General features: G+C 36.3%; 1 protein-coding gene across 1 annotated transcript; it reads right to left on the bottom strand.

Moving 5' to 3' along the window:
- Positions 1-2,047: 2,047 nt before the first annotated feature.
- RagC-D (Ras-related GTP binding C/D) lies at positions 2,048-3,640 on the bottom strand. The gene is made up of 4 exons (XM_065218790.1): positions 3,500-3,640; positions 2,754-3,440; positions 2,554-2,696; positions 2,048-2,496 (listed from the first exon to the last, which is right to left on the bottom strand). Exons 1-4 carry the CDS (start codon positions 3,500-3,502, stop codon positions 2,154-2,156), a joined length of 1,176 nt encoding a protein of 391 aa, XP_065074862.1. The 5' UTR covers positions 3,503-3,640; the 3' UTR covers positions 2,048-2,153.
- Positions 3,641-13,062: the final 9,422 nt, after the last annotated feature.

The following is a 13,062-nucleotide window of genomic DNA, read 5'->3' as shown; positions in this document are numbered from 1 at the left end:
TGGTTTTATGTGTCAAACACTTGCCTTTCAACCTCTTCTTGCATCTAACTAGTACAAACTATAATATAGCGACTATAGTACAAACGGATTAAAGGATGTTGTAATGAGCGGGAATTGGTAATCATTGAATTTGCAGTGTGTGTGTGTGTGTGTACAATTTAACTCCCACTGTCCGGCAGTGTTATTATGGAAGAAAACTGCTTTTTATTACCCTTAAATTAAAGCAGGTTTAGTCCGGGAGTTAGAAGGTGTTAGCTCTATTGCAGCTCCAGTGACCCATTTCAGAATGCCTGGTAATTCACGACCACTCCGAGGTCACTTTTACTTACAATAAGCCCCGCATGTTCACTCTACCTTTATCAAATGGATAATGGTATCATAAACACACTTACAGATTTAACAAGATTTAAAAAAATATTATTTTCAAATCTGGCACGTATATAGTTTTGAAATTTGTTCAACTGTATTAAATCGATTTGAATGGACATTTCTTACCAATTTAGTTTCGAATACCTCTTGATTCATCTGCTGGCAGCACTTACTTACTGGTAATCATTGAATTTGCAGTGTACCAAAACTGCTCAATAAATTTTGATTTAGAAACACATAAAAACACTGTGGTTCTCAAGAAACAATTTAGGATTCAAATTTACCCATCTGTGCTGATTTTAGCCAAAATAAAACACAAAAACAACGTAGATTTAAATTAAATTTTTTAAACCGACACCTTAAACAAAAGAATAACAACTCGTGACGTTTTCGTTTGGAGATGAACTAGCCAAAAGGCTAAAAATCTCCTTAATAAAGGTTAAAAAAAAAAAAAAAAAACTCGTGACGTCTGACATTTTTGTCGAACATGCAACTGAAAAAGACGTTTTTCTCAGTAATAAGACATATTTCAGCAAAAGTAATAGTAACCAATGAAATTTAAGGTTGTTTAACGTGTAAGTACGTATACAAATGATATACCTATTGCAATTGATCCGAAAAATAGCCCTTTTTTACAAAAGTAAGCGGTATAGCGGAGACTGGTTCATTTATAGTAGGTAAATAATTTTCATTTTGCCAAAACACAATTTGAAGGATGCAGGTAGAGGCCTTTTTAATGAACCACTAACGTAGAATGCGGCACGCGAGCACCAGATGAAACATCAACCAAACCGTTTGTTTACATCAAAATAAGGATTTTTCACAACGCAAGTTAAAGCATTTTTCATTGAACATCTTGCCAATTTACATCGGAATTGTTTTATCACAGACAAACAGACGTAACACTTCATTGTGTATCTTCGTTCACGCATTTAACGGTTGATTTTAATATTATCAGTTCCGCGAACTACTCGTCGCAGCGCTGGCATCGAATCACTTTGACGTTTCTATACATTCTATAGAACTTTTATGCAATATTGTTTGCGAGTTAGCGAGCAAGCTTGTTTTCCGCGAGAAGGCCGAGAGATGTCATTACTGAGGTCCTATGTTTTGAGATACTATGTTTTCAAGAAAAACTTTTTCAAAGAGTTACGTCTGTTTGTCTGTGGTTTTATTGTACGATTTTCCACAGATCTGATCTGATTTGCACTTAAACTATTCACACACAAGAAATCCGGAAGATCATCATAACCACTAAGGCACTATTATAATTTTCCATATTTCTCAACAAAAATATTCAAGAACACCAGCAAGATCCTTGCAAAAACAATACAGCATTAAATTGTTCAACTGTAGATCAAGTTTTGGAGCATCTCAGATGAATAAATTTATCAGGAAAAGTGAAAGTGTTTCGCTTCCCATGCCTCACGACTAATTTCTGCTCACAACACTCTTTTTGACGTTCTCCTATTCACCACCAGAGGTTGAATCAATCGCTTAGTTTCTATTAAAAATGCATATATGTACATAGTATGTGGCGAAAGCTGCAACAATTTAGGGGCCGTTCATAAAGTACGTAGACAGTCATCATTGTTAACAGGCTTAATGTGGCCCCAATGTTGGTTTGAAAAGCAAACCATCATCATTAATATGAAAAGTAATGTTTAAAGTGATTGATAACCGATATAACTTTATTCAGAATATTCAACATATGTAAAAAAATATATATTATACGCCTACATTGATTACGGAAACTAAGTCAAAGCTAAAACAATCATGCATTATTAAGCCACAGCTGTTTTATTCATATGTTGATCCAACGTTTGCGAAGTGCCGCCATTCGATGGAATTGAGCCTTGATAGTCGCTTTCATGATCTTGGCTGTGTTCGACTGCTTCCAGCTTTTGATTTTTGAGTCTGAGTTCGAAAACTTGGGTGATCGCTTCCCGGAAACACAAAAAGTTATAATCTATCACTCCTTGGCGAGAAAAGTTCTCTTCCCGAATAATGCAAACAAGTGCTAGAAATTTGTTAACTTCTCGAAGGTATAGTACTGTACTGTTGTTCATTTTGATAAGACTGGAACTTTGGTTATCAAAGGCAGCAACATCGGGATCATCTTTGGATCTGTAAATTAGTGAAAAATAGTACATTATGTTATATCATAGTCGATGATTTACTAACCCATAGATGCACGACAGATCTATTACAACATCGATCATGTCACAGCATAGTTCGTAACTTTGCATATCTACTGGAGAGCAATCTGTGGCAATGTAAATCTTAGATACCACGTCAAATAGAAAAGCTTTTTCAATTCCAGAGTTCTGAAAGTAAATATTTTATGATGAATATATGAAAAAACGAACTATTAACATATTTACCGAAATGAAAATATTGAGAAGATTTTCTAGTGTTGGCAACTGCGGAATAAGCTTCTGGACTACTTTGGAGAATGCCTCGAAAATCGAATGATCATAAATCGATGTTAGATGAAAGCTTAGATGAACTCCTTCTAATCCGGCATCGGCCAGGTCGTCGGTAGCTCGAGAATGGATATCTCTTTGCGATTCCATTTTGAAATCATCGCTTACTCCATCCACTTTATGGATAAAAACTTCAAACTTTATTCTCGGATTCACCTTGTGAGCTTTTGTTACAGTTTGGTTGAGTTTAGCCAATGCTTCAATGTAATCATCTTGAGCATCAATAACAAAGACCAAAGCTCCACAACCACCGAAAATCATGTCTGAATCAAAGGTAGGATCAAAAAAGTCAATTTGTCCCGGAAAGTCCCAAATTTGGAATTGCACAAAGCTGCTATTATTGATGTCATCCTTGACAATCTTATTAGTTGACTCTAGAAATAATGTTTCGTTCGGTGACATTTTGTGGAATACCACTTTTTGGATAGAGCTTTTTCCTGATCTGCGTAATCCCATCAGAAGAATTCGGGGCTTATCTTCAGCTAATCGAGAATTGCTGTCCTCATGGTCAAAGTTCCCGTAACCGAAATCCTTAGGAAAAGATCCCACCTGATAACCGATTTGCTCCTCTTCATCTTGATAGCTCTGTAGAAAAGTTGGAAATAAAATTTAGCTCAACTATAAGTATTGAATATGTTACCTACCATAATTGAATAAACACTTAACGTATGTCAAACAAAAAAACAATTCAGATTCCAGAACAATTTACAGAATTTACGCTTATCAAATATAAAAATGATAACAAAATACAGAGGCACGGATTCACGGGACGATGACTGAAATAATAACGCATTTAACTCTACATTAACATTTCAAACAGGCGGAACAGTCATCATACTCTCAAATTTCAAATTTAATTTATAGCGGATCAAAACTGACACACGCAAACTAATTTCAGCACAAGAGTGTCCTATAGGAAAGTTTACCGCTATAACATCTGATTGACGGAAGCGAAAGTTATGATTCGCAGGAAATCCGCATTTGAAGATAAAGTGTACATTTGGTACTTTCGCTCTTTTCATATGTTTTACTAAACTGTCACTTTGGGTTTATGTTCATTTTCAAATGAACGGTGGCTTCATTTTACGCAGTTGACCACACAGTACAGTACTACCAATAAAATTTGATAAAATGAATTGGTATTGACGACTGTCTCTGAGCCGGGCAGCTAAGGCTCTGAACCATTGGGTGGATTATTTTAACTTTTGGTTAAAATTTGACAGATGAAAACCCGAAAAAAAAATTACAGTGAAATTTTCAGTGGAAACAATGCTCTAACATTAATATTTATTGTCGACAATAAAAATGATTGTTATAATGTTGTACCCTTCCGAAAACGGCAAAACTGTTACCTAGCTGTACAATGAATGTACATAATAAAATGTTGTTACAATGATTTTTATTGTATTTTTCATTTATTTTATTGTTAACATGATTCGATCACGAACAATAATGAACAATTCTATTACAATAAAAAATGTTGTTACATTAAATATTGGTGTGTTTTCATTGTGGGTTACTTTACGAACAATAAAAATAAATCTGATTGAAGCATGCAGACTATGAGAGGGTCAGCAACACTGCCAATGTAATCAAGATAGGTGCTGCTCGTATGGCTCTTGCTTTGACAGTTCGTTTGGCTCTATTCGTTGCCAAGTCAATTGAACGCCTACGACCAGATCGGTTTGAGTTGAACTCAACTCTCCTGCCTCATCTAAATCCCGCTTAATGCAGACCTTTTCCGTGCAGTCACTAATCATACAATAATAATAAAAAAATCCACCACTTGAAGATGTCAGGAAATCACTCTCAGGTGGAAGCATATTTTCATGGGCGATTCTCTCCAGTAGAATGCATTAACTTATCAACGACGTTCAACCACCAAGGAGACGTGACCTAGAGAGATCGAGTGCAGGGGAGTTGGCTTCCATTTCTCACAAGTTCCGGATCGAATCTCAATCCATAACCAGTAAAAAAAGGACTCACCCGTAACAGACATTACCACCCCCTTCCCTCCCCGGGGCGATGTTTTATTTTTTCGATTTATTTTTAAAGTCGATAAAGTAGATCTGTCAAGCCAACACATACACTCTAAAGTACACTGTTATTTTTTTTAATCAATAAATTCGCCAACCAACAGTAAAATAACAATAATATATAATGTTATTGAAAAAAAATTATATGGGGAAATCACGAAAATTTCATTGTTAAGATACTTAACAACCCCCCTTTTTTATTGTAAATTTTCCATTTACCATGAAATTTACTGTTTTGTACAACATAAATCAAGGTAAATTTATTGTAGACGTAACAATATAAATCATTGTTAAGACAATAATTTTCGTCTTATTGTTACATTGTTTTTTATTGTATTTTTGTTGTTATTTTTTTTCGGGAAGTTATCGATTAACCCTGCTATCCGAGCATGGTTATTTCTGACAGACAAGAAGTTAAATTTTGACAACCGTGGCTCGAAAACCGGTCGATCGACAGTACGGGGATTTTCGAACATAGAAAATAACTTTCGAAATGTCACTTTTAACCACGAGGTAAATTTAACTCGGCAAATGGTTCACAGCCTAAATATGTATCTACGAAACGAAAATTAATTATTTTATTCATGTGTTTCACTCATACTTTTCTGCCAAAACATCAACCTTATACATTTCATAAGACAAACCACATAGGTCCTATAAGAATGCATAAACGATAAGTGTGACCATTTATGCATTTCATTTGACACATGATCTTCCACCAGGATGTTCAAAAGCATAACATCTCTAATCACGCCTTCCTTCGTAAGGGAAGTAAGCCGTTGGTTCCCGGTTCATGAGTTGATGGGTCGATAGGTAGGATCCAGGTGTGGGAGCTGCCTCCCTGGCGTCGGTAACATTGGCGCTCAGCACGGAAAACAAGATCGATGGAAAACAAATCATGGAAAAAGTAAATAACAACTAATCGCAACAAGTGATGTCTAATAAGTAGAGTTTTACTACTAGTTTTCCCAGTTTTTTTTTCTTTTTTTAATTTTCAATCCCAGCCACAATATTAGCACAGACAAAAATTATAAATTATTCAATTCAGAATGTTCCATTTGCCAATAATCATAAAGGTGCTGTAAACACCTAGGTTTATCGAGAGCTACCACAAAAACTATCATCAATGTGTTCGACATGGTACGCTGCATCACACGAATTTTGATTATATTGGGCTTTTAATGTTAGATGGTCTGGTTCATGACTATCAAATAACCATTCAGTCGAAAACATTAGAACAAGTTAAGCAACAATGATGTGGTTCCGCTCAATCATTCGAACGCTGGTGATATTATTCGTACTCTATACATATCTGAGTGCTTTGCCTCAAAATGGGTAAGTTGATTCCTTGTAGAGTCCTTTTTCTATCACATCTCGCAAATTCAAGCGAGATTTCAAGAACACACAACTCAAGATCTACGAGGTTTATACATCTGCAAATTTCAGAGATTGCTTGCTTCTCCGCAGCAAACAACAAGTAGTAGTTTCAGCAACGTGTATTTACAGAAACATTATTATTTTAAAATGTGAAATTGCGAAGTGTAACACGAAAAAGAACGCTACAGGGAATAACCTTAATACTGCAATAAGGTTTTGCACCGCCGGAAGTTAACCTCAATCAGATGACAGCTTAGTGGTACTATTTACGTGGACTTAGTCGATTTTTCTTGGATAGATTTTATCGATAACTTTTCAGACTGCACTGAGATGTAAACCACACGTCTGCCAGGGGGAACGACATTCATTTGGATGTATTTTTTCAGTCTAGTAATTACTTGGGATTTTCGGGGAAAAACATAATTGATGGGATTTTTTTGAGTGTGTCGTGTTGACGAAAATAGAGCACGGATAGAAAAAAATAGATGGGATATCTCAGGGAATGAATGTGATGTGAGAGGTGTTAAAAAGTTTCAGAGGGATACAAGTCCGAACGCGAAGAGGATAGGTGTAAAAAGATGAAAAATCTGTTGCACAGCGTCCGTAAATTACGTGACGCTTATATATCGTTACAAATTATTACATAGGGGAGGAGGAGCTTTCCGTTACGTAAAAACGAGGACATTTAGTTTTTTTTTTTGTTTCTTGATGTAAAGTTTGAAAATACAGGTCAAAAAATGTTATCACTAAATCTTGTTTGCAAAATGGATATGTTTTAATTTTATGTCTTGAGATTTTTCTATGCTAAAACTTTTGAAAAGCAGGTACTCGATGGTACGCTGATCTTTTGTTTTTATTTTGAATATTAATAATACAATTACCTAGAAATAAAAGACATACCGGAATCAAAAATAAATTAAAAGAGACGGGCGGATGGGGGGTGTATTTTAGAGCGTTACGTAATAAATAGAGGGGGATCATTTTCAGAGTTACGTTTTGTTCCAAAGGGGTGGGGGGTCGAAATATTGATTTTTAGCGTAACATAATTAATGGACACCGCCCAACAATGTTAACCAAAGATCACAGCTCAAGTGCAGAAAACGGTTCCGTACCAAGGCTCTGAACCATTTGGTGGATTATTTTAACTTATGGTTAAAATTTGACAGATGAAAAGTTATCGATTAACCCTGCTATCCGAGCGTGGTTACTTCTGACAGACAAGAAGTTAAATTTTGACGACCGTGGCTCGGAAACCGGTCGATCGACAGCACGGGGATTTTCGAACATAAGAAATAACTTTCGAAATGTCACTTTTAACCACGAGTTAAATTTAACTCGGTAAATGGTTCACAGCCCAAGTAGGTTGAAACTGCACAGTAGGAGGAACGGGTGGTGGCGATGGATCACTAGGTTCCGGTTAATATTCCCAGCTGTATTTGGACGGGAATTTGATTCACAATATTCTCGCACAGAAACTCCATCAGCCGGCGGGTGTCTTCCTTCACCATTAGCTTTTTCTTCTTCGAATCCTTGACCAGCAGCAGCAACGAGTAAAACTTGGGCCGAGTGTAAAATGACCTTAATTTCTTTTCCACCTGCTTGTCGTAACTTCCATGCTACATGGTTCTTATCCGTCAAATTCGATCGGTTTGAGTCTGGGAAATGGATGTGCGTTGCCGTCTTCTCCGTGATGCACTTGATGTTGTCCCGCGACCTATTTTAGACGAGTGTTCCGTCATCATCAGGAAAATCCCAAAGGCTTGGTAGATAACCTTTTTTTGCTGTTTTATTTAAGCATTCCGCTAACAACCCAATTTCATTACTTCATTATGATGGCTACCAAGCCTTTGGGATTTTCCTTATTAGAGAGTTGAATAGATTTTTCTCCTTTAGTTTACTTAAATCTTTGGTTTTTATTAGTTAGGAAGGTCAACACATTGTAGTTTCATTTTTATACCTATGATCTTGACTTTTATACCTAGGGGATGAGTACTTAAGGGGGTTATATTTTGATAAGTTCTTTAGTGGGAATGACACTGATGAAGACTGCACATTGTAGTCGAAATACGTATCTGTCATGGATACCAAAATTAATTAAGTGGAATTAAATGGAGGATAACCTTTTTTGGCTGTTTTATTTAAGCATTCCGCTAACAACCCAATTTCATTACTTCATGTTTTGAAATTATTTTAGTATTGGAATACGGGATAAAACAAAATATTTAAAATGGAAAGCAAATAAATGGAAATCGGCAGAGTGTGTTGTTAACAAAGAAAAAAATGACACGCTGAAAATTGTTTACCATGATTATTTATTGTTTATTTCATGCTTTTGAATTAAATTCAAACATACATATTTTTGTTGAAAATGTGTTTTCAATTTATTTTGAACTATTTATATTTTTGTATAATGAACATATATATTTTTAAGCACAGTGAAGGATACATTTATTCATACAAACAGGCCACCATTACCGAGCATAGAAAGCTGGATAGTATCGACACTGATAAAATTTCAAAGATTGTTTTTATGTGTCTCACACATGAATTTTTGCAATGTGATCAACAAACGATATGTATGTGTCGGACACATACTTAATATGTGTACACATAAAAGCCATGTGTAACCACACATACTATGTATTTGACTCATAAATTTCATGTGTGCTTCTGGGTGGATTCTGTTTATGTGTAGTCACATGAAAATCATGTGGAATTTCACATGGAAATTCGTCAATAAAAATGTGTATAGCCTTTATTATAATATGCAGGTGAAACTTATAATAACTAATTTTCTATTTACAGGCAAAATGATGGGTTGGTGTTTGGATCGCTGAACGGGTCCACATCAGGAAACTCGGCACGTGATACGAAGCCACAAATAGCCATTCCGGTTGCATCCAATATTCCAGATGATGTACGATTCTAATCATAATAATTGGAAACCATTTGTGGAGTAGTATTTACTTTATCACGGTGTCTCTGGCACAACCACTTAATATTTAAAAAAAAGTAGAAGGGTCTGTGCCTAGGGGCACGAACGGAAGCTTGACGTAGAACCGCTAGTGGAAGGAATAAAGGTGAAGAGCATTTAGTTCTTTTAATTGATCAATTATCTATTATATCAACTCTTTCCGTTTGTGAATTGCAGGCGTACCAAATTTGTAGTAATTTTTTTTTTCAAAGAGAAAGTTGATTAAGAGAATCAATCAAAATCACTTGCACCCCTGCTTCCAAGTTTGGTTACAAAATTACACCTCTGGAGAGCATTAAAAAAAAATAAAAATAAAAGCTACAAAGACTCCTCCCATTATGAGTAGTTTGCTATCAATCGGAGGCGAACCAGCCTAAGGCTGAAAGCCTCCTAAATAAAGCTAAATTAATTAATTAGTTTGCTATCAAGTAGCGACTAAAAATAAATTTGTCTCATGGTTTCCTGTGGAAAACCTAAAAAATCTGCCAGAAAATGAGGAAATTGACGAAAATTGTATTCAGTCTCGAAGTAGTACCAATAGACTGAGGAATCCAATCTTTACTTATCTTAAATTCGGGAATTTTCCCCTGGAAAATCCTGGAAAAACCTGGGAAAACATGAGGCAAATTTACTCATCGCTGAGTTCCTGCACTTTATTTCTTATTTATGAGATAACCAAACTTAAATTTGGGTCGTTCTCATTCGCCGTGATATCACCTCGAAAGATTAGCGTGATTACTTCTCACCCCAGCAGGCCTGGGTCCAATCTCAGCCGACGCCACCGGCATGTTCTAAGGCATAACATCTCTGATCACGCCTTCCTTCGGGAAGTAAAGCCGTTGGTTCCCGGTTGAGTTGATGGGTCGATTGGTAGGGTCCAGGTGTGGGAGCTGCCTCCCTGGCGTCGGTAGCATTGGAGCTCAGTATGGAAAACAACTTTTCAATAGGTCCTATCTACATTGATCGATTATCGACAATCTCTTTCGTAAATAACTCGGCTTCACAAATGTTTCCTGCCGTCTTCGTCGAATTAGATGCTAGATTGTTGCTTCTTCCATCGAAAATATCCGGCCGTCGCGATTCAAAGTTGATCAAGGTTGATCAAAATAATTTGTACCCCTGCCTCCAGTTTGATTACATGAGCATTTTGTGTGGTCGTTAGTTCTGAATATGGACAAACAGGCAGATGAATTCTATTCCTACTCTATACTGTAATAAGCTTGGTGGCCTTGAAAAGATCCGTTTTGTTGCCAAAGTTGGTGATGATTTAACCCTCCGAAACCAAACAGAGTGCGTCTCTGTCACTTCAAAACGTAGATGACATCCATGACCGCTTACGCTTGGCGTGTTTAGTGTAGGTGATAGCATCACGGATCTCATTTTTCAGGAACACCTTCAGCACATCTCGTAAATCAGACCGGAGATACGTCAGACACCGCCACGGCGAGCCAGACGACGGATGGTGGTTATCTTGAAGAATTTGCGTTTGGTTCTGAATATGGCGATGAGTGTGCAAAATATTACGCAATTCCATCCTCCCTATTCGCACGCGCCCGAGGCCGGAGGCGAATGCCACTTCGACTTGTTTCGTCTACTCTCTGACGACTGTGCTGGGGAAGCAGCATATGCATGTAGGTAATTGGTGGATTTGTTAGTTAATTCGACGCTTTTGGACAATGCTGGACATTTACCAGTTTTTCAATAGTTTCTTGTTGAAAATCAACATTCGGAAGCAGCCTGGAACCTGCTTGCAAAAGAAGCAAATCATACTGTTTATAGTCTTGAATTTGTCTGAAAAGAAACTAAAAAAATCCTACGCAGGGTTTGCACCACCCGAATTTTTAACACTATCTTCCGCCACTTCAGGTGGCGATGTACTTCCTACATTTCTTTTAGCAGCTTGCAATTTTATTACGAACCTGAAAACAGTTCGTTTCGATCTGACAGCAATTTTCCGTATCCTTGGCGATTGAAAAAAAAATAATGTAGCGGTTCCTGAATTGTATTTCAAGTACTTTCGGCAAAATAAAATGAGAATGCCGTAGAGTTAGGCAATTTCTTTTTCAGACTTCGGCAGTATTATACTTATCAAACTATATCACTGATTACCTTTGACGAATCTTGGTAAATGATTGTTATCACCGAAATTTTGCTGAAAAAATCTCTTTTGTATTTTTACCGAAATTCTGGCAAATTTTCAGTTTACTGAACGACTACGGCAATACATTTCACCGAGGACAGAGTTTGGTTTTAAGCGAAGACAACAAATCAAGAAGACTGGCAACTCTTCCATTTTTTCATGCGAACGCTATGAGACAGGTACAATCGCGTCATCTGCCACTCAAAGGTAAATCCTTCGAACGAATTTGATAGCAAAGATAACATCCTCAGTCCTCAGACGAATTGATTTGTTGTCTTCGTTTTAAGTCAAATTTGTGTCGACTCCACCGCGAAGTAAATGAGATCGTAAAAAAATATAGTTCTGCTCAGAAGACGAAGCCTTTTCGGATGATGTATAGTAACAAATAAGTTAAGGCAACAATGCTAATAGTTACTTTCACATGGCACAATATTATTGTTTGAAAGAAACCTATAGTTATTACATCATTAATTAGAAATGAAGACATATCATAGACATAACATAGATGTGAAAGTTGTCAATTATTTGAAAAATTTCGCTTCACTTACAACAAGTTTAGTGTTGTGATTGAAGTCGATGTAGATACGTATAAATGTTTGTTATGTGCGAAAAAAGTAAATGAATGGTTTGATCTGTGCTCGATAGTTCCCGCGATCAATGTTTTGATATGTTTCAAATGTGGAGAATTTGTGCACAAAAGTATGAATTGCAAAAATTGAGAGAGATGCTCTAGATGCAGCCAATAACACAATACATCGGAGTGTGCGTCAATTGTATTGAAATGTGTTAATTGGGTTCTTTAGGGGTATTGAGCTCGGTACTGAGGTAAATGCATATTCGAAATCTGCATTAAAAATGGAATCGAAATCCAAAATTTCATCAATTTTGGTAGACTGGAACTATTTGATTACATTCGATTACATTAAAAAAAAACACCATCTTAGCACCCCTTGGGACCCACTGGGAGTTTTTAAGGGGACGAAGTTTTAAAAGGGGTTAGTTTAGTTTTAAACAGTGAAGTTATTATTTTGCTTTAAATCTTGATTTAAAAATCGAGATGGAAGTCTATGGTATCGAAAATTATATCGTTGCGCTCAGAAAACGAAACCCTTCAGATGATGTACAGTAACCGATATATGTTTCAAAATTAAAAAAAAAAACAATTGTTTGGAAATGAATAAAGAACGTAAAATGAACTGTGACGTCAACCATGCCACATTTAGTTCTAAATATTTAGTCTATAAAAGACTTTTTGATCAGAAGAAAAGCAGCTTGCGTTTCAATAAATAACAGGCAAGTTACACACTTAAAATTTTTTGCCGAGGTTCCAACAGCCGAGTAGTTCTGCAATTTATTTTGCTGAGATTCAGTGAAACAATTGCCGAGACTCAGCTAACAAATATCATTTTGCTGAGATATCAGCCAACAAACAGATACTGTGCAGATATATCAGCAAAAGTAAATGCCGAGGTAATCGGCTGATGGAGATTTTACCGAGCTAAATTAAGTGTGTACAGTAATGTGAATCAATTCCATGATATAAATTTGCTGCTTTTTATCGCATTCTAGACACATATTTAAAAAAAAAAAAAAACAGTTCAATTCAACTTTTGTTGTGACCAGCGTTTTGTTGAAGTTTTAGAGAACTGGATCGGTTCCTTGATTCTAGTAAATTAAATA

The sequence above is a fragment of the Ochlerotatus camptorhynchus genome, unplaced genomic scaffold (assembly GCF_037179485.1).
Source record: "Ochlerotatus camptorhynchus isolate MF236.1 unplaced genomic scaffold, CSIRO-AGI_Acam_v1.1 ptg000094l, whole genome shotgun sequence".
NCBI classification, from domain to species: Eukaryota; Metazoa; Arthropoda; class Insecta; order Diptera; family Culicidae; genus Ochlerotatus; species Ochlerotatus camptorhynchus.
This window is presented reverse-complemented; position numbering and strand designations above follow the sequence as displayed.

Bases quoted from the DNA above. Each gene is read 5' to 3' on its own strand.
- RagC-D (XM_065218790.1), bottom strand. The intron at 2,697-2,753 runs GTAAATATGTTA...ATTTACTTTCAG, and splicing joins TTCTCAATATTTTCATTTCG to AACTCTGGAATTGAAAAAGC. The intron at 2,497-2,553 runs GTTAGTAAATCA...ACTAATTTACAG, and splicing joins GATCTGTCGTGCATCTATGG to ATCCAAAGATGATCCCGATG.